Source organism: Malaclemys terrapin, chromosome 5, assembly GCF_027887155.1.
Source record: "Malaclemys terrapin pileata isolate rMalTer1 chromosome 5, rMalTer1.hap1, whole genome shotgun sequence".
Classification (NCBI taxonomy): domain Eukaryota; kingdom Metazoa; phylum Chordata; order Testudines; family Emydidae; genus Malaclemys; species Malaclemys terrapin.
This window is the reverse complement of record NC_071509.1, coordinates 103,745,972-103,771,819: the sequence shown is the minus strand read 5'-3', so window position 1 is coordinate 103,771,819 and position 25,848 is coordinate 103,745,972. Positions and strand designations below refer to the sequence as shown.

At 38.9% G+C, this 25,848-nt stretch overlaps 1 protein-coding gene across 10 annotated transcripts in view; it reads right to left on the bottom strand.

Moving 5' to 3' along the window:
• BLTP1 (bridge-like lipid transfer protein family member 1) overlaps positions 1-25,848 on the bottom strand; it is a 233,691-nt gene that overhangs the window by 44,561 nt on the left and 163,282 nt on the right. For 8 of the 10 annotated variants that reach the window (XM_054029923.1, XM_054029925.1, XM_054029926.1 and 5 more), the window contains 13 exons: positions 24,686-24,892; positions 24,293-24,531; positions 17,212-17,456; positions 16,088-16,193; positions 11,937-12,034; positions 11,420-11,605; positions 9,760-9,928; positions 8,970-9,181; positions 7,093-7,291; positions 6,322-6,381; positions 2,507-2,733; positions 1,855-2,052; positions 1,523-1,653 (listed from right to left, as the gene is read on the bottom strand). In XM_054029923.1, coding sequence (XP_053885898.1) covers positions 1,523-1,653; positions 1,855-2,052; positions 2,507-2,733; positions 6,322-6,381; positions 7,093-7,291; positions 8,970-9,181; positions 9,760-9,928; positions 11,420-11,605; positions 11,937-12,034; positions 16,088-16,193; positions 17,212-17,456; positions 24,293-24,531; positions 24,686-24,892 — 2,277 coding nt within the window. The remainder of the gene's footprint in view (positions 1-1,522; positions 1,654-1,854; positions 2,053-2,506; positions 2,734-6,321; positions 6,382-7,092; positions 7,292-8,969; positions 9,182-9,759; positions 9,929-11,419; positions 11,606-11,936; positions 12,035-16,087; positions 16,194-17,211; positions 17,457-24,292; positions 24,532-24,685; positions 24,893-25,848) is intronic. The other 2 variants (XM_054029930.1, XM_054029932.1) reach the window with 1 other exon arrangement.

Genomic DNA, 25,848 nt, shown 5'->3' with positions numbered 1-25,848 from the left:
TCTCCTGTAGGAATGACGAACTTGAACGTAAACAAGTTTAGAAAGGAAACTCACTAAGGTTATTTTAAAGAGAACAGGGCTTGTTGATGCTACGTTGAGGACAGAAAAGTGCAAACATTAATTTTGGTCATCACAGTCACATGGCTACAAGCATTTCTTACCACATATTAACTATGAATGTTTGTATATCAAAGAGTTTGGTTACAACTAGCCTTTGACTGACTGCTGCCCGCAATCTTGCCTAAAGCTGAAATAATAAAGTATGTCCATTCTTCATTATAATTTAGCAATCAATCAGCAACAGGCATTCTTTATCACAGGTGATCCCACTTTTTACTATGATTGACCTTGCCTTCCAAATGCCAAAAATGCAAATAAAATGTTTTCATAGAAAACTCATAAGCTGACTCTTGCCATGAGCACTTTCAGGTGACATTTTTAATTTTCTCTTTGTGTGTGTTTTATGGAGTGTCTGTGAATTATTTATATAATAAAAATATATCATATAAAATCCATAAAATAGTTTATTTAGAGAGGTTTCTTCTTCCTGCAGTGAATGTGATCTCATTCCAACTTCAAAGCACTGTCTCATTCTAACTTCCAGCAAGTCACAATCATATAGCTGGTAACAGAAGTGCTACAAATCATGATGGAAATATGGTTTGCCATGATATTGCAACTGCTGACACATTGCCATCAATGTGAGGCAAAACCAGAAATGAAAGATGACTTGAGACTCAGGAGAGCTTCCTGGGGATTTTAATGGCCACTTGTGCACCTGATTTTCTCTAGTAGAACCAGAATGATCAACGATTAAAAAAACATTTCCTCTTGCAGATTGTATAGTTCCACCAATGCTGAAGCAGTAGAGGTAAGAAAAGGGAAAGCCCAGTTTCAATTTGTTTTTCCCAAACTATGAGGGGAGATTAATAAGACTGGGACTTTTCAGCTTGGAGAGATAACTAATGGGGAGGGAGGGGAAGATGACAGAGATCTATAAAATCATGACTGGTGTGGAGAAAGTAAATAAGGAAGTGTTATTTATCCCTTAACATAAAACAAGAACCAGGAGTCACCCAATGCAATTAATAGGCAGCAGGTTTAAAACAAACATGAGAAAGTACTTCTTCACACAATGTACAGTCAATCTGTGGAACTCTTTGCCATAGATGTTGTGAAGGCCAAGACTATAACAGGGTTAAAAAAAAGAACTAGATAAGTTCACGGAGGATAGGTCCTTCAATGGCTATTAGCCAGGATGGGCAGGGATGCAAAACTGTGGTCTGAAGTGTCTCTAGCCTCCGTTGGCCAGAAGCTGGGAATGGACGACAGGGGATGGATGACTTGATGATTACTTCTTCTATTCATTCCCTCTGAAACACCTGACATTGGCCATTGTCACAAGACAGGATACTGGGATAGATGGACCACTGGTCTGATCTAGTATAGCCTTTCTTATGTTCTTAACTATTGGGGGAGGGTTTTTTTGTTTTGTTTTAAAACACAAGAAAAGCCAACTTACTTGAGGTCATCAATTACTTTGGCTTGTTCATTCAGTTCCCTAATATCTACTAAACGTTTCACAAATTTTCTTCCTCTCTGCTCTCCAACTTGGCTACCAGATGCTCCCTGTCGCCGATAATCAACAGTTTCCTATTGAAAATAATATTTCATTAAATTCCTTGTTAAACATACAGAACCAATTTTAAGTCACAGGTACAATGAATTGTACACCCTAAATCAAAACACCGCATGCAAACATTATTTTTAAAAGTCAAAAGGCAGCTGATTTGAAATTTTCCAGTGATTCAAGTCCCATCATTTGCTTAAAGACAAACATTAGCTGCTACATACATGTCCCCATGAGCAAGACCTGCCCGCTTTCAAATGTGAACTAGAATGAGTAGAGTCACACATCGCTGACCCCGACAGATACTCTACAGGAACGGAATATCGATGGTTTTGGGGGCTCAAACCCAACAGGTGATTTACAATCCGTTGCCCAAATGTTAACTTGTGTGCATCTCCACATAATGAAACTCCATCTGATTTCTAAATAATAAACAGGAATGTTAGTGTTTTAGGGTGTTTTTTCCCCAGAGCCAGTACAAGATTCTTGCAAAACTGCAATTGTTTAAAGAAATAATTGTTAAAAAAACTACTTAATACGAAACCAAAACACAAGTTGACACATAGTATTGGTTTTTGCTACTGAAAATGTAGTTCTTCTAGCTAGTTTGTAATGTTAGTATCTTCCATTGCTTGCTAGGATAATCAGAGTAACTGTAGCCAAAGTCTTTCAAAGCGGGTGCTTAAAGTTAGACACCTGAATGCCTACTACGGCATCTAATAGAAATGGTCTGCAAAAATCTCAAAGCTGATTGAGCTAAAATTTCCCCACCCCATACACACACACACACACTAATAGAAATGTTCTGAAGCTTACTGTTATGCCTAAATAATTTAACAAAATAAATTTAGACACTATTTTGGTTGATTCTCTTACTGCATGTATAGTGGGAGACATGGTATCAACTTCGTCCTCATCCGATAGGTCAGCTATGTTTACAGAATTGAGGTCAGCAATGTCATCAACATCTTCTTCTCCTGTCAGTGTTGTGAGGGTATTGCCCAAAGCATTTAATCTTTTCCCAATGTTAGGATCCATGTGGACATCAATACCGCACATCTTCCATAACACATTGAGAGTCCAGGTTCCAGCACTATTGCTTTCTGTTTAAAAGAGAAAATTTGCCTGATGATTTTTCTCTTCCTTGTAACCAGGTTTGTCATTGGATGTCATGTCTGCTTCTACAGCTTAGCAGATAGAACCAGACTTATCCATCATGGGGTGCTGCCTTGGCTCTGCCCACTTGTAAAAAGCCCCCAGTGAGACATTTCCAGAACTGAAACACACTTTGAAAACAGTTAACAGATATATCTATTAAGTTTGTATCAAGATTTCTCTATTGAATATAAGGAAAATCTGATAGGCCACATGGAAAGTAAATTCTCCAGGGTGTGAAAGGCACAGTTAGCCACTAGAAGACAAACATGAAATATGAATTTCAATCTCTCTCTCTGAGCTAGGTTTACCATTTCCAACACAGGGATTCCAACAGCAGTGAAACCCAAAGGATGGGCATGTGAGAAAATAATTTTTAACTGTTCACAAATCAGACTCTTGGAATTACTCAAATCACAAAGATTTCAACGGTGCATTAAAGCCTGCACCTGCATCCTCTGAGTCTTGAACATATAATTTCTAGTGCCTACTGAATGGGTGAAATGGTTACCATGGAGTTTTACATATTTCATCTTAAGAGGGAAGAGCAGTTTCCAACCAAGTTCCACCATAGAGCGCCAAAAAACAGATATGGCTTAATGGACTTTGTAAGCTTTTTTTTTATAGTATTCTTAGTCATCTGGTTATGCTGAGTTTGGCTATTTTTTGCCTTTTAATTGATGAATGGTAGAGGATGAATATGGCTGTTAATGACAAAACTTTTTAGAAAACTGAACAGTTACAGCTTGACTGCTTTGTGGACATAAAGCTGGTGCCAGACCTTCTCATTAGAAAGTGCTGAATTTGGACAAAAAGAAGAAAGGGACATGTACTGGCGATATCCTGAGATAAATTTTCATAGTGTTCACAACAAGCATGGATTCCAAAGTCTCCTTTTTACATGTTGCGTTTACCAATTTAAATCTTTCCTATTCAAATGGTCCCATTTCCACTGGATATTTTGGGAATGATCAGGACTGAATATGCTCTCAAGCTTTGCTTCCCCTTCAGCTATTGTTCCAATAGCTAAAAGATGTGAAAAGGTTTTTTATGGTCTGAGTTTGTTTCCTTGGGTTTGAGAATAGAAGGGAAGAAAAAGTTTCTTACAAGAAATTTTGTTGAATTTTCTGGGTAGTCTTTGCTCACAGTTTCCATCTGACTGAGAACCCACCCAGGCTACCTTTCAGACATGCTGCAGAACGGCGTGAACACCTTTTTCTTTGGCATTCTCCAGCATTATGGTTCTGAGGCAAGAGTAAGTTAGAGCACAGAGCCCCTAGAAGCTCCATTGAGCCACAAAAAAATCCCTGAAATGGGCCGCCAAAGCAAGCAAGTGAATTTTAAAAGACTAGTTCAGAAATTCCTATTTGGAAGGTTTTTCATATGCTCTGTAACTTGAAAAGGCAGAGAGAGTCTGCGGACTGCCGACACAGTTCCCTCAGAGCAAAATGAGCAGGGAACTTTTCACAAGTGGGCAGAGCCCTGTGTTGGCCCATTAAACCATAGAAGCAGAGGGAAAATCCACTGCCAGAATGGAGAATCTAACTATGTGGGAAGAAGAGCAGTTGTGTTGTTTTGATCTATAACCATACAATTATAAAATCCAAAACAGTTTGCAGATATGCTAATGAATGCATACCCTAGGTAGATTACACTGGGCATTAAATAGAAAAGCGACATTGTTTGCAATATAAAATTGAGATTATAAAAGACATTTCTATATTTAAAATTATTTTCATAATATATTCTTATACTCTAAAATACACCATGATTTTTAAACAAATAAAATTGTATTTGATACCTCAAAGTATATTTAATTTTTGTTTTTTCTGTTCCCTAATTTCTCTTGCTCCCCACAAACATACCCCTTCTTGTCCACATTCTAGTCTTCTTCGTAGTCTGCATAATCCTCTTGTCCAATTCTATGTATTTCCCCATCGTCTTCCATCTTTTGTTTTTTTCTGTAATTTGACCTTTATCTGCTTTGCAATTCTGGCTCCTTCCTCAGTTACCCTCCCCACTTCCTTGAAGCCTGCTAAGACTGTTGGTTCCTCTCCTATCCCAGTGTTTGCCCTGTGGCCTGATTAGCATGCCCAATAGCTCAATTTTTAATTGTTAAAAATATAATGTAAAATGCAAACCAAAGAGCACAAATGAGTCATATCAGCCCTAGGGAGGAATGGTGGACATCACCACAGCATCGAAATACCTCTGCAGCCATGGCTGTTTGATCCTCCCCCTTCAGGGCTGATTAAATGCCAAACACACTTGGACTAAAGAAAATGTAATAGGTAACTTAAGCAAAGCATCCCATTATATTTTTGAAATCTAGGGTTTGCTCAAAGTGCTAGAGGGAGGTTGATCCACCATAATTTTCATTTTCTTCCACCTGCATTCATTCCCTTTCCAGAAATTCCCTTTCTGCCCAGACTGAATGTATATCAACAGAGCTGGCTGGAAAATGGATTATCCTTTGAGTGAAAGTTTTTGAAACTTTTCTGAATGAAAAGACAAAAATTCAATTTTTTTTCTTTGTAGGAAGAAAAATCTAGGTTTGGAAGAACCAAAATGGAATTTTTCCACTTGTTGGCTGCCTGGCTCCCTAGCTTCCTGCGGAAGGGCAGCTGGACAGAACAATAAGTCAGCCAGCTGTGGAACCAAGGGAGCCAGCTGTTTGGGAAGCCTGGGGAACTGGCTATCAGTGAAAACAGGCTAGCCCAAGGAATTGGCTGTCTAGGAAGCCAGGCACAGCCTGGGAACTCACTAGGCAGGCTACTGGAGTTCTTGGGGAGCCAGTTAATTAAGGATCTGGCAACCCCACAGGTCGGCTGCTGGTGAGCCTGCCTGCCTGGTTGACTGAGAGGAAAGCAGGGAGGGAGGCAGGCTCCCATCAAAACTTTTCATTAAATTGAAATATTTCTGCAGAATACTCCAGTTCTGTTGAATCAACATTTTTCAGCAGAGAACTGTTTTCTTTGGAAAATTTTTAACCAGCTCCAATTATTATACTAAAAGGATTATTTTTATTTTGTATGTGTCCAATGTTTTACACATTTGATCCAGCAGGAATTAAAATCTATCATGGCTTGCTACTACCTTTTATCAGGGCTGGCTCTAGTTTTTTTTGCTGCCCCAAGCAAAAGATTTGCTGCCCCGAGAGCACAAACTGCCCAAGCAAAAAAAAAAAAAGAAAAAAGAAAGAAAGAATGACCCGGAATGCCACCCCTGGAATTATGCTGCCCCAAGCATGTGCTTGCTTTGCTGGTGCCTAGAGCCAGTCCTGCCTTCTACTAATTTCTTGTAGCTAAAGTCCAAGAGTTTGTAAGGCTACAAGGGATTGTTGAAAGCACTCATGGCCAAAAATAGATTGGGAAATGTGGAGCCGCTACCATGAAAAAGGGGGAATCGAAACAAAGCACAACCTTGAAATACACAATCACAATTAAAACAAAGCTATCAAGAGCTCACACCTGCACTAGAATATCCTACACTTTTATAAATGTTTTAAGAATATAAAAATTGAATATAAACATTACCTGCAGCAGCTTGTCCTGCTGTCCTTGAACAGACTTCATAGGTGCCATCTGGTACTACACCTAAACAGGAAATAAGCACATGCTTGTAAGACAGATGTAATTAAACATATTTTAGATCTTCCTTACAAAATTCTTTTTGTACACTTGCCCTAGCTAAGTCAAATGTCACTTTTTTTTTTTAATCATCAATCATTAACAACATATGAGTGATTATAATTTCACTTTGGCTGGCAAGTTTTCTTAGCAATTTTGCAAGCCTGTTTCAGACATTTCTGTATGCAATGGGAAATTAAAAGAATCCATATTTAGCTGCTGAATATGGAAGATAAGAAGGCAAGTGTTATGAGAAAGCAATTTTTTACACATTTTTTAACAAATAGGTTTTACGCATTTTATGCATTGTGTTATTATAATATTTAATAAAAATGTAATACAATTCAATTAAATTAATACATTTAAAGCAATAAAGTAGAAAACTTTTCCAACCTGGTTAAGGCATATGGTACTGCAAGACAATTATTATGTTGCAGTATATTACAGTTCTTGAAAAAAGGACATCTATTGTTTAAAAAAAAATTAAGAATACTAAAGGGTGACTGGGGTTCACATGTAGGATCCCCCATGCAATAGAGCTTTATTTGGGTTTGGAAAGCAAATCTTCATCTCTTCCTTAGTCTCCTTCTGAACCGTCAAAGTTGTGAAAAACCATGAGAAAGGGCAATAGGGGACTCTGAGTTCCAGGGCCACCAAGACAAGATTAGAAACACTTACAGGCATTCATGACTAGATCCCCTCGTATTTCTGGTTTCCAGTCATCCCAACTTGTCTCAAAACCATCAGCAAAACGGATACAGAAATTTTTAAAATGTCCTTTGCTAACCAGAGACTCTGAAGAGCAGGCAGTGATTAATGTGCTTTCAATGGTCAGGACTAAAGCAGAGCCAGTGTCAAGATCTGCTGTGTGGTTAGACTGTAAAAGGAAGAAGAGACTTGTACAGAAAAGGCAATTTATTGGTAATCACGAACTTTTTTTTTTTTTTTTTTTGCAGTTCATATCTTCCTCATAGCCTCCTTCTATACTTTGCCAGCTCTATAGAAACCCTCTCCAAAGCAGCAAGTCTACACATTCACAATGTCATGTATCCTTACTTCTCAGTAGTTACAGCATATCCTATGGCAGGCGTGTTAAATTCTTTTGGAGGAGAGGGCCAGACTCCATGCTTAATTATGGTCTGTGGACTGGAATATAAATTCAGGACTTCATACTTCCCTTAATTCATATCAGATCTCCCCACTGCCTTTGCAGCAAAACTGATTATTTGAAACTTTGATTATCTTACAGTCACAAGCAACATCACTCGGAGAAAAACTGCTCCCTTTTAGGCCACCACTATTTCTGCCTTTTGTTTCCCTTCCGTCCTATCCACCTTTCACTATTCCTATTTCTCTCTTCTCTGTCTTTGCTTGTCACTCTCTGTCCTTCCCTCTGCATTTTTCTTTCCATGCTGCAACTCTCACCCCTTGAGAGCTTCTCTCATACCCTCTTTCTTATTCCATCTGCTAATAAAATGACCGGCAATGGAGTAGTTAACACGGTTACTGAAAAGTTGTCACTGGGCTTCAAAGCTCAAAGTCCAATGAGATTAATATGTGACAGTGGATACATTATTGGTAAACCAAATGTCTTCAGACATATGCAAGACTAGCTCCCCATGAAGACGTAAATCTATGGCATTGTCTAAACTAGAATTTAATGGATGATGTCAGCATATTAGCTAGCATGCAGACGTGTTTTGTGAAAGTTTAGTGAACACAGGTCATGCGCATTCTGTTATAATGTGCTAAACTTGTCATATTGAAGCCTTGTCTCCCTCCTGACTTTAATTTCATAGAATATTAGGGTTGGAAGGGACCTCAGGAGGTCATCTAGTCCAAACCCCTGCTCAAAGCAGGACCAATCCTCAGACAGCTTTTTACCCCAGTTCCCTAAATGGCCCCCTCAAGGATTGAACTCTTAGCACACGTCAAAGCAAGCACTGCCTTGTCTAAACTAGACTTAAAATGTCAGTTAGCATGTGTTAGCTAATAAGTGCTTACATCACAATTTAAATCCTTTTCTGGACAAGATTTATGACCAACTTGGGGTCTAAACACAACCAAAACCGTTACTCAAGTGAAAAATACATTAAAAATACTAAATAACGCTCATCACTTGTTTGAATAATCCAAACATCAGTCAGAACATTTAATCACATTTTTAAAAAAGAAACTTTGTAGGGTCTTTTTGTTTGTCTTCAGTTATAAGTGTTTGAAAACAGAGGTCTTAAACTGGAATTGCTGGCATAAATGTTCAAAAAGCACGCTCAACTTCACACACCTCAAAAGATTCTCAAACTCAGGGCCCATTAAGTTGCCTCAAGCTGGGCACATGGAAACTGAACTACTCACAATCAGTAGTCGTTTTTGAAAATTAAGGCTACTATCCACATCATAACTATAATATGGTGCTAGGGAAACATTAACATTTAATACATTCTAAATTGGTGCAATGATAGAAAAACAGTTTATGTTAAAAGCATAAAATATATAAAAATTGCTACTTCAACAAAAATCTGCACTTCTCCACACTCGTGATATTTTTCAGATACCTGTGGTGCATTTGTGATGGGTAGACAAATTCCCAAATCATTAACAGTTAGCTGAAGAAAAAGTGTCCCAAAAGCCTGGGCAGATGTTTGCTGGATTCCAGGTAACATGTCTACCACTTCTTTTGTAGCCATGTGAATATCCTTATGTAAAGCCAGTCTCTGTTCATTCCAGTTGTCATAAGCAGCCTTGTAATTCAGCCAAAACAGCACAGCTTTATGAAGAAAAAAGTTTCCAATAAAATTAAAATAAAATGGCACAAAAGTAGTGTTCATTGTAACAAGACTAAGGTTTGAGTTTTTCTGTTTTTGTCTTGTCAGCATATATTAAAATACAATAGATATATATTTGTATACACAAACACACACACACTTATTTCCCAGGAGCAATGTGCTTTTGTTGTCAAGAGCAAAATAAAATAATACATAAATTATAAATGCTAAGGGGCAGAGGCCAAGCTAACAGATCCCAAAATGCTGACACACTCAGTGCTGCTGATGTTGGTATACAGTTACATAAACCATTTTGTCTATACCAACTGAAAAGCCGTCCTCCCATCAGTTCAATTTTTTGCCCTTAATTAACATTAGTACACAACAAACTTCCTAACCAAACTTTGAGAACTATACTTACAGTTCTAGTTTATTTTAGGTTACAGGTAAATTCAGATTTATAAATATCAAGCATTTCTTTTTTAAAAGAAATGTCCAGAACTTGTTCAATTTGAAAACAAATTTGTAATGATTCTCTACTTTCTAGCAGAAGAGAAATAGAAACAGCACCCAACAGTACCTCTGTCAAACGCCACAGGCTGAGCAAAGACAATTGGCCTGTTCAAAGTAATAAGCACAGCCTCTCTATCTGATGAACCACTGATTTCTTCTCGGAGAGCATTTCTTAATCCAATTCTTGTCTTAAAATAAGCAACTTGATGGAAGTCAGAACCTGCTTCTTCATATACCTTAAAACATTTGAAAAATACAATAAAAATCACACATTAAATTACGAATTTAACAGACAAATTAATTTAACACTTTGGCATAACACAAGAAAATCAAGCATGCCCCTTTTTGCAATATGCTCTTAAGAAGATAGAAAACTGTTTTCTTCTCTACTACATTTTGACCTAAGTTGGCAAATATTGTTTGTTTTCCTGTGTTTCTTAAATAACATAAGCCAACATATCTCTCTACATTCACTTGATGCAGCAGAATCCTCTCTGAGGAAAACAACCATCTGAATACAAGTTTGTTAAATTTATGTTCTCTTTCTGACTTTCCAGTGAATCCTAAATACTGTACTTCCCATAAAATTAAGTGATTTTAGGAGGCAGTAGTGAATTTAAGAATCCAGGAGATGCAATTACCAATTTAAGACAAATGAAATGGATCAAGATTTAGGTTTCACAATTTGTGATATAATCTTTTCATTCCACGTATGTATACTAGAAATAGCACTGAAATCAATGGAAATTTTGAATTTGGATCAACTAAAGCATTAGGCCATTGGTGTCCGCAATACAGTGGGGCAAATTTTTTGGATGAATAAACTATTTGTTGGAAAATGCAGTTCCTGTTCACTGGAGACTATTCATAAATTTGACACAAATAAGCTGAATAGTTTCATCAAGAATTTTTTTTTTCTAGCTCGATTCACACAATGTGGGAGAGTTCAGGAGCCCATCTTATAACTTCTAGCCCAGCGGATCAGTGCACTCACCCCAGATGTGAGAAACCCTGGTTTGAATCTGCTCTGGAGCAGGGATGTAATACAGTTCTCCACCCAGGTTTGTGCCCTAACCACTGGACTAAAAAAAGTTATAAAGGGAGCTCCTTCTCTACTACCCCCCAATTTTTATGAATCTAGCTCTTTAAAATGCCCAGAAACAAAACATTTTAGATTGAACCACATGTTTGGTTTGTCCTAAAATGGACTTTTCAGTTCTGGTTCAACCTGAACCATTTTGCCCCGCAATATTTCACAACTGTCACCAAACAAAAAAAAGCAGTTATTTGCCCAGCTCTAGTCCCTAGTTACAGAAGTGCTAAATGCATTATTATAATAAAATGCATTTGATACTCCCTCTAATTTATCATGAATTACTGTTCACAGTGAACATTTAGCCCTTTTTTCTTAAAGCCATCTTTAATGAGGACATTGAAATTCAAGTCTAAAGCCAGACAATCAATTTCAACTGTTACACAACTGTACATGCAGAATATATTTAGGCGGTAATCTTTATTGATTCTGAACTGCGGATGCATTCTAAAGCAATTGTTTTAAATATTTTCCAACTAGAGGTCTAAAAAAATCATGCTAGTCATATCTTAGCAGAGTAAGATTAGAGAGGTTTGTTACGTTCTTTTCAAAGCAGAAGATACTTGTCTTCATAAGAATGGAAAAGTATCATTACCAGGCTTTCCTAACATACAAAGAGTTGCTGTCAACTAACCTGATGTTTAACAATTTGTCCCAATGCCAGATTCAGATCCACTTGGCATTTACCAAACAGTTTAAGGTAACTGGTACTTCCAGGCATTGCTTTGGTTTGTATTCGGTTTGAGAGCTCAAGTTCTATCAATCCAGTTTCAAATCTCACGGCCCTCATTGATGGAGTTGTGGCTGTCACTTGAATTCCCTAGCAAACAATGAAAGAAAAGTTATTTAGGATCTGCTTCAAAGGTATCATTGATGAAAAAAATTCTTAGACATGAAACAGGAAATGGAATAAAGATTCTTCCATAACACTTTGCATTTAGGGCATTTCAAAGGATCATAAAAATCAAAGGGAGGCTTCTTTCTTGCTTTTTGTTAGTTAATTAAGAAAGATTTCTATCCTTGTCTAACACTGGGCTGATTGTTATCTGACATTTTATCTGTGACCATCTCAGGAAAATTCTTGATTTGTTTGATTTCAACATAGTCAACTACTGGCAACAGCTTGAGAAATTTGTTGGTCATAAAGTTACCTTAAATTGTAGGCTCAAAGAGTACAGGAGAATTTTAGGCTTCTCTCCATCTGTTGTGCCATCATGTTCATTCCAAAGAGGAATTGGCTGCTCCCCTCCTGCACATGTTAAAAACTGTATTTTCAGTGTTTTAACAAAGCGCATTTTTCACACAGTATAGAAATAAAATTTATCTTTAAATGTGACTCACTGAATGTAATCAACCAGAGTAGAGTACTGCCAGTTCTGCAGTAAAGAACTATAATAAGCATAAATATGGAAGATTCGGGAGAGTAAGAGCTACTTGGGGTGTATTCTCAGATCATGGGAGTAGCACTGCTAATGGCCCACTACTACAGATTAACACATTTTTTGCTTATCCCATCAAGTCAAGAGGGGTGAGGGTGTCTAAGATGGACAGGGACTACTCCCACTCTCCAAATAACACCCACAGAACAACTAGCACCTGCAGAGAAAGGGTATCATTTGGTTCACAAATAATTGCTCTTTACCTGCAGCACCTGATGTGGACTGAATTTAGCTAACAACAAGAACCAGTCAATTGACCAAATTTATTAAGAGGTATGCAAGAAGGTGGATAAAAAAAAACATTACTTTAGAGTGAATGTGAAGGAGTCCTCTGCAAAATCTTTCTGTGTCCTTGGGAACATTTTTTTAAAACTTTACTTTGGCCTCCCTCCTCCCCACCTCATGTATACTTCTGGCTATAAATGAAAGAAACAATTCTTTCGGATGAGGACACAATGGTATCTTCTGTAGGGTCTATCAATATTCCACCACAGTTGACAAAAAGGGGTTACTATTGGAGTAGCACAAAGAATACCATCTCCCCTGCAACTCCAAATTTTTCTAACCTCTGTTATCACTCAAATTTAAAATAATTATGCAGAAGTGTGGTAATTTTTTACATTTTTAAGTGACTTGGTATACATGCTCACAGACTATTTCATCCTCCAATTAGTTTTGGAGACCTTATTTGCTTTTCTCTAGCTTTTCAATATCCTTTCTAAACTTTGGTGACTAATAGAACTGGGCTAAATGGATTTTTAGGATCACTGGCAAATCTGAAAAATTGAAAAAAAAAATAGTAGTTTTGGGATGAACAAAACGATTTATTGCAATACTGAGCATTTTAATGTTAATTTAAAAAATAAAAGGGAAAGTTAAAAAAAATCAAATAAAAAAATGGAAACCTTTCATTTTGAAGACATCAAAAAGACATTTAGATTTTTCAGTTTTTGTTTTTTGGTTGAAACAACTTGGCAAAATCAACACAAAGCTCTTAAATGTTTTGGTGCTGCAAAAACTGCATTTTTTTGCCAAAAATGTTTCAGTTTAAAAATATGACCCAGCTCTAATGACTACAACTGCGTGTAATGTTCCAGATGTGGTTACACTGGGGTTCTGAAGAGTGGCAAGAATAACTCCCTAGTTTTCTACGCTATTTCAATAAGTACACTTAGCTCAGGCTATTTTTGCAATGGATTTCAGTGAAGTAGTTTTTATTGTGGCATCCCGGTACTTTTTTTTTTTTCTTCTTAAATAGTCACTGATTGCAAGTAGATTCCCCCGCAGCACCCGCCCCCCCCTTCTAAGCTGAGCTCTATTCCCTCCCTGAGATGTAGGGCTTTACATTTGTTAACTGTGAATCACATCCTGTCAAATGAAGCCACTTCACTTTTTCTCCATCCTCCTGTATATTTTTTACCCTTCTAATTTTGGTGTCATTGGCTAACTTGACCATGCTTGAATTTATACCTTCCTCTAGAGAATCAGTGAAAAACTTAAAGAATAAAGGAGCAAAAATTGACACGTACAGTGCTCAACCCAATGCTGCTCTCAACTTGGAGATATGACTGCTCTGTATTCTCTGCTCATCAACCAGCTTCTTCTCCATGGTATTTTAATTTTATCTAATTGATATTCCTCTAATTATTTTAAAGTTTATAATGTGACACTAAAATGAATGCCTTAAAATACTAAGGAAAAACCACAGCCACTGCATTCACTTATTACATTTACTGTAACATTCAAGTAATTTACTTAAGTTATTCTGACTGCAAGGTCTTTATTGGCAAGGACCATCTTTTTGTTATGTTTGCCTAGCCCTGATTAGGGCCTTGCAATTTACAGCAATACGAAAAACTATTATAGTAATAATAATGTTTTTAAAAGACTTTTGATTGTAAGTGAAGCTGTTCCAAACCAATCTATAAGACTTAAACAGCATGTTAATGAAATTCACAGATGACAGTAAACTGGGAGGATACTGAACATCAGTGAAAACAGAGAAATGATACAACGGCACCTAATAAAGCCTTCTCATTTTAATATTCTAAGTTTCTCTGGGAAGCTATTTTAATGGAATAATGATCATTATTAAAGCTTTTTCTTCCAGATGTTCTCATACTGATTATTATATGCCAAGATATTTTGCCTGGAATAAACATCATCAGGCTGATGATTTTTCTGGTTCTTCCTTCCCACCCTTCTTAAAGATAGATACCACTTTTTTTTTTTTCCTGTCCTCTGGTACCTCTCCTGACTTGCATGATTTATTTCTTTTCAGAGGTTCTGAGATTTCCTCCACTAGATCTTTAAACTCTCTTGAGGTAATCTCATCTGGACCTATAGATTTATATACATTTAGCTGTCAGACACTTGGTCATTATTTTACTTGTTACCTTTAGCTCTGGGTCTTTGCAACTATTTTTTCTGATAACATGTCTGCTTGCTTCATAATAGCCTCTATATTTTCCTTAAAGCGTTCTTAAAAAAAAAAAAGACCCAACAAAACTAAACTAAAAAAGTATATTAAAAACAGCTATTTGTAAATTTTAGCTCTTTTGGACTCTTCATTTACCTATTCTTTGTAAAATTATTTTCCACAGACATACAAGTCCTCTACACTGCTGTTTATGGATCTTTCATTCGCCTGATGGTTTTATTTTGGCTTTTTACCTGGCCTCTAGATTCTTCAACACACAGCTTAGATTTTATTTATGTAATTCTCTTTCCTTTTCTTTTTTCTCATGCAATTCTCGAATTTATTTTTTCATCAATTCTTAATTTAGTCACATTTTTAAAAAAATCTTCTGTGCCACTTTAATTTATACTTGTGTATTAGGCTTTTGGACTTGTTTTTATTCAGATCACTTCTCTACCCATTTCCCAATTATTACTGTAGTTAATATCTCCAATTTAAGCAAGTGTCTTACAGAAATATGTAATGTTCTAATAGGATGTATTTTCCCATAACTTTTTTCTACAAGAAATATTAATCTGATTCATATATAATGACTTGCTCTCAGGTTTCCTCATTGTTGGTTCATGTCAAATTAATTCATGTTATTTCTTTCGGCCTTTGGAAAAAATAAGCTTTCCTTCACTAAATTTAAACACTTCTGTGATAAACTGTCACTATATAGTTACATTCACATTTGCTTTTCATCTTCAGTCATGCAGTAGGATCCTCAACTGGTAAATTGGTATGGCCCAAGAAAATCAATGGAGCTATGCCAACTAAGGATCTGTTTTAGTACACTTTTATTTGTTACCCAATAAGCTTAATTTACTAAAAACAGTATTTTATGTAATAAGAACAAATGTGGTGCTGAAACTAATTTTTCTATCCACTCTACTACAAACAACAAATTTTACCATTCTACCCTGATCAAATGTCCGTCCATATGGCTTTGCAAAAATCCTCCACTACCTTTTTGTAGTGAATGTTATTTTGCTTTTGCAAACTTTCACAAAGCTGCAAGCTGATCTGACTGGACAGAAAGCAATGTTACAGACAGATGCTCACATTAAGTGGATTGTTTGGCAGAATTACTTTTGCAATTAATAGACAGCACCTTTGCACAGAGTTCTCATATGTGACATAGAAGCGCCAATGACTCAAGGAAGAGACTAACAATGTCACCCACAATGTTCTCCAAAGCCACAATTCTACCTAACCAAACTTCTTTTCCATGTGTTGCTGGCCACTGAAACAATTTCTGTGCTACAGTGGAACCAGAAAATGGTGGCGTTTTTGGTGACATAAGAACCTGATACAGGGACAGATAGATATTGCAGATATGTTAGGCAGCACCAAGAGTCTTAAAGCTAAAATTTTAGTTAAATCTTCAGGGAGTTCATCTTACCTGACACCTTCTGTATGACTTCATTGACTTCCTTCATGAACACTTTTTGTACAAACACTAAATGATTTAGAAGGTCAGTTGTGAGATTATGTTCAAAGGAACCAACCTGCCAGAAAATATGAAGATTATTTTTGTAAAATTTTAAAATATACGTGTCATAGCTGTGGTCAATGCAATAATGTTTTAAGTACCGACTGCATCAGAATACAGCATAACAATGGCACATCATCTCAGATACATTGATGTAATTATTGTTAGTAAACAATTATTTTTTAATTGTGGCCACTGTATGTGGAACAGTTTTCTCTAGTATATTTTTTTATTACAAGCAAATGACAATAAATAAGGGGGAAAGTGCATTATGTCGACTACTATAATGGGAGCACAGGCAGAATACCATTATTGAATTATCAAAAACAGAGAATCGCAAAGCTCATTCAGCTTTTTTGTAATGGTAAAATGGTAGGTATAATCTTACCAGCTTTACAGAAGGTTTAACTAAGGCACAAGCAAGTTAAACGAATTGCTTAGTGTCATATAGTAAATCATTAACAGAACTGGGAACAAAAGCCAAGTGTCCTGACTCCCAAGGTCCTTTATTCTAAATGCTATAGAAGAAAACTACTGTTGTTATGTGCAATACCTGATAAACCTAGTTATTAACTTTGAACTCTGATTATATGCTTTAAGAAATATTATTTCTACATTTTCTAAGAACTGTTATCATGCTTTGTATTCTTTAATTTTATTAAAAACAAGTTTGGTAAAAAACTTTAATATTAGGAAGTAAATTTCGTCAAATTTAAAATGGCAAATAGAAACACAATTCTGTTACTAATCAGAACCCCTTTTACACATTTAGAGTAAATTCAAACCAAGGCTCAATCACTGCACTAGTAAGGTCGGTCTTGAAGCAGAAAGAAGCAAAGGTTAGATTGGGAAGTACAAAAAGACAGCAGCATGTTGGAGTTCTCTGAGAAGCATACAGATCATCAGAAGTCTCAAATATGAGGGCAAATATCAACCAAGGAGTTTTAGGGAGCATGCCAAACATGCATATATAAAAATACTGTATGAAACTTAATTGAAGTAACTTAAAGAAATTGGCAGTCTTCAATGCCTACCTCAGCCACGCAACGTAAATAGTTCCCTTGTAGATAATAGCCCTGTTTAGTTGGTAGCTCATCTATACTCCATATTTGATCTGAATAGGTGTCATGTTCCTCCATGACATATTTGCCTGACATAGTGACAGGAGGAAGATTAAGACTTGCTGAAGGAGGAATGGTAGACATATCAGTGGCAGAAACTTTTGATGTAAACCGCAATCTGTGATTTGGAAGTTCAAATGTAAACCTTGTCTGAGCACCTGTAAAGAAAGAGAAAAGTGGGTATAATGTTGGCTCAGAAAGAATATTTCAAACTTGAAAAAGTTAAGAAAATTAGTGGAACCAAATGAAAGCTCAAATTGGAGTTAAGATTGAGAGCACAGTAGTGTAAAGGTTATCAACAATTAATTCTCAATTTCTTGGGTTTTTAACCTAATTAAATTTAAAAAACCCCAAACATTTGAAATTATGTAAATGCATAGTAAAGGTAGTCAAACAATCCAACTCTGTATCTGTACTGATAACCTGTGAAAAACTTAAAACAACCTCATCCATTCATAACAGTTTCAACTCATCAGGGACCACAAAACTCTATATACTACCACTCCCTAGGTATTTTTTAAAAACTCTTGGTGCTGTGGAAAGTCCAAATGGCAATACTGGTATTGTCTTGTACTGGTAATGATTTGGCTCCATTGTGAATCTCAAGTACTTTCTATGGGCCAAGTGGATGGCTATGTGGAAGTGTGCAGCTTGGCTGGAATGACTGAGGTAAGTGTTACCATCTTGAATCTGAGGTGGTGTATGTATTTATTCAGTCTCCTCAGGTCTAGGAAATGACAAAGGCCCCCTGTTTTCTTTGAAATAAGGAAATATTATGAGCAGAAGCTTCTTCTTCTCTTTACTCCTGAGATATTCCCTCTAAGGCCACTGTGTTTTGCAACAGGCTCTTGTGAGAAAGGTGTCTGAAGAGCAACTGGGCGGGGGTGTCCATATAGGGTAAAAGTGGGGAAATTAATAAGGTAGCCATGGGCAAAATGTCCAATAACCACTTGTCTGTTGTGACAGTAGACCAAGAGTGTTGGAGAGGGGCAAGACAGTTCCTTAAAGTGCTGGTAGGCTTTTGATGAGAGCCACGTTAGAGCCAAATACTCCCATCACACCTGCTGACTGTGATGGTGCATGGTGAACAAAGAACAGTGATGGCTATCTCCTGGAGCATCAAGGTCTTCTCTTGGACATTCAGGCTGTCTGCTCTGGGAGTAGAATGATGTCCTCCTCCCCCTTTGTATGTAATTTACACATCTGGGAAAGCCTCCCCCTTGTTCAAAATCCTACAGAAAAACAGGAAGAAACTGACAGAGAGCATAAGACAGCTAAATGGTGGCCAGAACAGCTCTACAAGCGGACATGGATGCAAAATGGCCAGGTAATCTGTAATGCAGAGTTGCAATGAGGTGGAGGAATATATCCTGAAGAAGTTGAGCTTTTTTCGGGATTCTTTTGTGCCCCAGACTTTTCTTGGACTGCCAACATGATCACAGACCAAGCATTTGGGTGTGTGCACAAGTGTTCAAAGTGCTTTGGAAGCACCTGGTACCTCTCTTCCACTCACTTAGATGTGGGGGGCAGAATGGCAGAGTCTGCCACAGACCCTTTACCAGTGTAAGTATGTCTTTGTTGATCATAAAGACAAACATGACCAGGGTTTGTTGACCTCTGTATATCGAGCTTCAGAGACCTCTCCTGGATTACTGTGGTTTCAACATCCAGGGTCTCTGCGATTTAGGACAGGAGGTCCTGGAAAGCCATAAAGTCATCAACCATAGACACTGGGACAATTGCTACCGCTTCATCTGGCAAGGATGATGATTCCTTATATAGGGATTGATGTTGTTACTCTCCCTCCATTATTGCCTACTCCTGGATGCTGATGTCAGTCTCTGGGTGGCCAGCTATTGATGCTGCTGGGGAGTAGGATTTCCTCTTTTATGTGTGGGAGGTGGATCTGCTCTGGGACATATGCAACAGTGGTTCCCAGTATGGCCAATATGGATAGAGCAGTATGCTACAGAGGTACTGTCTGGGTTGATGTTGTCTGATCCAGTGCCATTCACATCTCCCCAGTGGTGGGGCTCAAAATGGATAGCCTCCTGAACCCTGCCTACGGTCACTCTCTGATGGTAGGTGAGAGTCATCTCTGCCTGAGACAGTGAGAATGAGTAGGTCAAAGAAGGTGATGAGAGGTATGCTTCCTCAAACGGAGGGCCAAAGAGTGATGTAGGCCTCAGTGCCAGCCACTGCTTTGGTGTGGAATGTGTGTCTTCCATGGAGGTGTAATTCTAAGCCTTGACAGGTTCAGCTACGGGTGCCAGTTGCCGTGCCCAGTACCAAGGTCAGCACCGGGCCTTCATCCCCATGTGCCACACTGACTGACCAGGACTGGCCTCCTCCAATTTGGAAATCATAAAGAGTTTCAAGGCTTTGTCTTTGGAGAGGGCATGTGGAGTCCACATAATGCTTGGAACTATGTTTGTTCTCCAGTCTGCCTCACCTCTTGTAGTCACTCTTCAGTGTCAGGGACTAGATGCCAGACCTGTTGGTGCTGAAGTTGGCAGTTTCGAGATAGTCAGCATTGAGGCTGCTGGTGCCATTCTTCAATTCCTTTCTCTCTCTGGCCTCAGATTTTGGTGGAAGTGTTGGCCAAAAATGATTTGACTCAAGTGTAGCTGTTAGCATCTCCTCAAGGTCAAAAGCATGGACTTCTCTATCAACTGTAATTTGAGCCAAGTGTACCTGGGCTTGAGAATCTTCAAGGAGACAACTGGCACACAACACCTGTCCAGGATGTGGCTCTGTCCCAAGCAGAAAAATCATCAACTCTGTCCATTTATGAGGGGGATGAGGCAGTCACAGGATGGGCAGGGTTTCAAATCTGACTACTTAGAATCCATCTTGAGGGGTAGCAATAGGCACAACCCTGGGGAGATTGTGCAGGAGGCAGCTAATAAGGAAAAGGCTTGTAGTGCCAGCCAATTAGGGGAAGGTTTATTGGAGGAGCCAATCAGGGCCACACTGGCCCATATAAGAAGAAGCTGCTGAGCAGAGCAGAGGCAGTCACTCCCTGGAGTTTGAGGGAGGAGGACTGGCTGCTTAGAGGGCTGTAGCCCTATGGACAGAGCAGTGCTGGGCAGGGTCAGCAGAGTATGAGAGAGCTCCAGGCTGATGGCTGCCAAACTGAGGCCCTGATACATGCGCAGAGGAGGTGCTGGGGCGGTGGGGAAGTGGCCCAGGGAAGGAGACGGCAGAGTTGGAGGACGGGAGTGGCCAGTGTATGGACTGCAGTCTGTCACTGAGATGAATGGCTAGAGCCTGGACTGCAGATTGCCACTGAGGCAAGTGGCTGGACTGAGAACTGTCGGTCTCCCAGAAGGGGGGAAAGAACTGAGTGGGGCACAGAAGGCTGTGTCCAGAAGGATGACGTGGTCTGGGGAGCGACACGGGTCCTGGACATGAGACAGGAGTGATGATGGTCAAGACACTACCTGAGGAGGGCACACTGGCAACCCCGAGCTAATTCCCAGGACAGCCAGCAGGAGGTGCTGCGGTGGAGAGTCAACACAATACCCTGGGCAGAAGGAGATGTGGATTCAAATATTCTCTCTGCCTGATTCAGAGAAGGATTATCAATCTTCATCTGTAAAATGGTCACCAGTAAAAATGTCTTTTCCAAACTTTAGATGTCCACAGTGTCATAGTTTGTGAACCTCTTAAAACCCAGTTCTAGAATCTAGCTGACTCATACAAAGTAGGAAACTGGAATTCACTAAAAAACCTGCACAAGTGTAACAGAACAGAATACAGCTAGATATGAGTAAGTGTCATATACATTAATAAAAAGACTGTTTTAGCTAGTGTGATCTTAACTGACTTAAATGCAAACTGTCAGGGCCGGCTCCAGGGTTTTGGCCGCACCAAGCAGCCCAAAAAAAAAAAAAAAAAAAAGAAGCCGCGATCGCAATCTGTGGCGACAATTTGGCGGGAGGTCCTTTGCTCTCAGCGGGAGTGAGGGACCGTCCGCTGAATTGCCGTCGAATACCTGGACGTGCCGCCCCTCTCTGGAGCAGCCGCCCCAAGCACCTGATTGCCAGGATGGTGCCTGGAGCCGGCCCTGCAAACTGTATTGAACTCCACCTTAGTAAGTTACTTCTTTTGAAGTGCTTTCATTTAAAACCCAAGAAAGGACTCTGTCAAACTGCAATGCCCTCAGTGACACACAACAGGAATATTTTAGAAATAAAAAAAACTAGCAGTAAATAGATAAATAGAACCACACAAAAAGGTGGTGGTTATACCATGCTAATATGCACTAGCTATTACCACCAGCCAACATGACATTATGAGGAGCGGCTTGGAGGGCAATGCATACCACCTTGGTTTGCCCTGTTGCAATGGTCAGCCAATGGATCAGAATATGTAGGATGAGTGCTCTCATTGGATAGTCCTGGTGCCTTCAACAGGCTTTTGGGCAGGCTGGCTGGGGTACAGGACAGTTGGTATTATGATGAAAGGCAGAAGAGGGCAATTTCCTGCACCACAACTCATATCCTCCCTCTCATGCTTTATGGTTATTAGTGGAAGGTATGAGTACATCTGCAATTTGTTTTGGTTTGCAGATTATGGACTGTAGCAATCGTGTGGATGTGTGTCCAGGTACTGACAGCATCCATCACTGACAACATGGAGAATGATGGGGAATTTCATGGAAGTCTTTGCAGTCAGTTTATGTTGGCACCGTTACCCCAGAACTTGACATTATTGCAGTCCAGCCATTGCTAGCTGAAAACCAAATACCACATCGCTAGGAATAATTTTTGAGAGGCATGGCCAAATAGCTGCATATTTGCAGTTTTGCGAATACGAATTGGAGGATGGATTAGAGATGTATTATGTAATGCACTAGTTCTCAAACTTTTGTACTAGTGACCCCTTTCAAATAGCAAGCCTCTGAATGCAACCCCGCCTTATAAATTAAAAACACTTTTTTATATATTTAACATTATAATAAATGCTGGTTGCAAAGTGTTTGGGGTGGAGGCTGACAGCTTGTGACCCCCCATGTAATAACCTCGTGACCCCCTGAGGGGTCCCGACCCTCAGTTTGAGAACCCCTGATGTAATGTACCATAAGAATGGAAGGAATGTTTGGACAGCTGGCCTTGGTTTAAAGTGATCTTGCATATAAGTTTTATTGTTATTATAACTAGAAATGTTTTGATAAGAGATGATAGGAGAACTGGTGGTCCACTAAGAGTTACTATGGTGACCTACTAGAAGTCACTACGAGTTATGTACTTTGTTTAAGTTAGCTATAAAAGATTAAGCAAAACAATACATTTTGGAGCAGTCAGAGGAAGTTTTTCTTTGAGTTAGAAGCTGACCCCTAAATTCCTCATCAGCTGAATGGAAGGAGGGCCCCTGGAAGCCTGGCTGTTGATTACTCAAAACCATCTCAGACTTTGGGTAACTATAATGTTTGGGATGCTCTGAATCTACACCTATAGCATATATGGTTGTGTGTGCTTGAGACCTAATAAAAGAGTAGTTTTAGGTAAAAGCACTCTGGTTATCAATCAATCATTTATCAGACAGAGGAGTTGCGTCCCCATTGATTTATTCCTGACACTGCCTGGAGTGAAACAGTTAAGCTACCGCTGCTTTGGGTTCCAAAAACCCTGAATAACACCACTAAAGATTTTTGCAGTTTGTTGGCATGGGTGCTCCAATGCAGTTTGCAATTAGTGTACACAGCAGTGTTTTTTGATGAATCAGCATGAATTCTGTTTGGTTTATTAATATGCTTTTTATTTCACAGAATCACAGCTTTGGCTAGTAGGTCCTGGCAGCAGGGGTTTCAAACCTCACCAAGGCAGATACTGGTTGTGACTGGGTCTCCCAAAATCACAGAGCCTGGGTGGGTTTGGGACGCCTCCACTCTTCCCTTAAGAATTAGACATCAACACAGTTTTCTCAGGAAAAGAGGTTGGATTTGTGGGCAAACCTGAGCCATCACTATGAGACCGGGGGTTCCTAGGCAGTAGGCTGTTCTAGGTTGCAACCCATGATAGACCTTGGGGTAAAAAACTATGATAGGGAGTTGTTAAGACCTGGGACAGTGATGCTCAGGATATGCTCAATCTATAGGGAGAAGGCAGGTGAATTGATGTTCTTCCTGGTTTCACTGCTGCTAGGACAGGTTGCCCGAGAAATTATCCTGTTATGGAATTAATGAAGTTGCAGCCACTTGGTCAAAAATTTCAGATCTTTGTATCTGTCCTCATTGGCCTCTGCCTTGTGCAATTATTCATTATAAAACAAAATCTGCTAGAATTAGCCTCCTATTTTATTTTAATACACTAAATAGTCATATCTGCAGGATTGATTTTTACTATATTCTGGTTCCTTATTAATATAAATTCTTTCATACTAATCTGTTCGTGAAAATTCATAACCACAAAGGACAAAGGATTAAAAAAGTATTATTACCATAACTGAATAGAAATCCATAATGCCACATTTGATCTTTTCTAGTGAAATTAATGTTAAAAAGTGACCATGATCTTTTCAAAGTTTCATGGAATACTGTTACCTGCACAGGCCCTGGCTTCCAACTGTCCCTGTGTGTGGTCAACCCACACTCAGTCCCAGGTCCCACGCCCCTACTTCACCCCTTCCCCCAAACTCCCACTCCTGCCCCCAGGTCCCGTACCTACTCCACCCCTTCCCCCAAATCCCCATTCTGCCCTGCCTCTTCCTGCCCCTACTCCGCCTCGTTCCGCCCCCTCCCCCAAGCGCACCCCATCCCGCTCCTCCCTCTCCCTCCCACTGCCTCCTGCACACTGTGGAACAGTTGATGCACTGCAGGCGGGAGGTGCTAGGAGGGAGGGTGAGGAACTGATTGGCAGAGCCACCGGCAAGTGGGAGTGGAGGGGGGCAGGAGAGGGGCTTGGCTACCGGTGGGTGCTAAGCATCCGCTATTATTTTTCCGTGGGTGCTCCAGCCCTGGAGCACCCACGGAGTTAGTGCCTATGGTTACCTGTCATTCCATGACTTCTCATTCTTCCCATCTTATATTCTGCTTTTAGAGATGGCAAGAGTGCTGCTCCAATAGCTATACCATCTATCATGGCACTGAATTTAAGAACTATGGGCTTCTTCTCTAAGCCTTCTGGCAGTTGTGGAAATTCATTGGTTTCAACTGGAGTCTGATTAACACTTGTTGGTGTCTTTTCAGAGGGCAATGGAGTTGCAACATCTTCTTTTGCAGGCTGTGGCCTATTTAGAAGAAGAGAAACCAGAAACAACTATTAGATATCCTAATGTATTCATTATACAGTATTGGCCTGATTCTCCCACAGAGCAGCATTAGCCCGTAAGAGGATAGAAAATAAGACAGGTCCATACAGATGGCAAATAAAGCAAAACTTACGCTGTTGATGGTTGTCTGATGAGGTCTGAAATCTGTTTGGAAAGCTGGTGAGAACTGCGCACCATCATGCTGTGTAGAGTGGCAGGGTGTTGAGGAATGTTGATGCTGATAGCTCCCACTTTCAACACTGCAGCATTATTTGTTTTCAATCCTCTTTGGGCACTATAAAGAGCCTGTGATTTGGCAATACTGCATTTGACTACAGTTCTAACAAACAACAAAATATGATTATTTGCAGCCTTTTCTCAAAATATTTTTTAAAAATATATACATTGATGTAGCTTTTCAACAACAAATTAGCTGAATTATCAAGTATTAAGATAAACAAACTTGTATTAACAATTTATAAACTATATACATGCCTACTTAGTTTCTATTTATGCACAGGCAGATGCAGTACATGCTGTATAAGCAACTATCCAATTTATGCAGTTTATTATATTTAACAAAATTATAAGGCATGCATAGCAAAATGTCCATTCAACTATTATAAAAATGAAATATAAGATAATTTGCGATTACACACAATAGACTCCATACACACACTATACACACACTGAACACAATTGTGATTCTGTATCACTTATTTCATCCTCATTGTTCTCAAGAATTTTAAACCATCTTCTATAGTGACAGCTCCTCAGAGAGACTTTATTTTAACAACTACTAGACTACTGGACAGGTTTCTGTCTCAATTTGTAGTTAATATGTAGCAAACTATTTGCTTTTTTGGTGTAGGAATATTGAAGTTTAAATGGCCCTAACTTCACAAATGTAAACTTCAAACTACACTAATTTCAAAGGTGTCATCATATAATACAGCTGTGAAAGAAACACAATTGCACTATGTGTTTGTAATTCTAACAGTGTTTTTCATCTTCAACAACCATGCTATAAAGAATAACAAATCCATGAGTTTTTCTTATCTTTGTGGTCAGTTCTTTTGGAATTTTACTCAGACAAGATTTCAAGTACTATGGCTTACAACCTTTTAGAAGTGGTGTGCCAAGTCCTCATTTATTCACTCTAATTTAATGTTTTGCGTGCCAGTAATACATTTTAACGTTTTTAGACGGTCTCTTTATAGAAGTCTATAATATGTAACTAAACTATTGTTGTATGTAAAGCAAGTAAGGTTTTTAAAATGTTTAAGAAGCTTCATT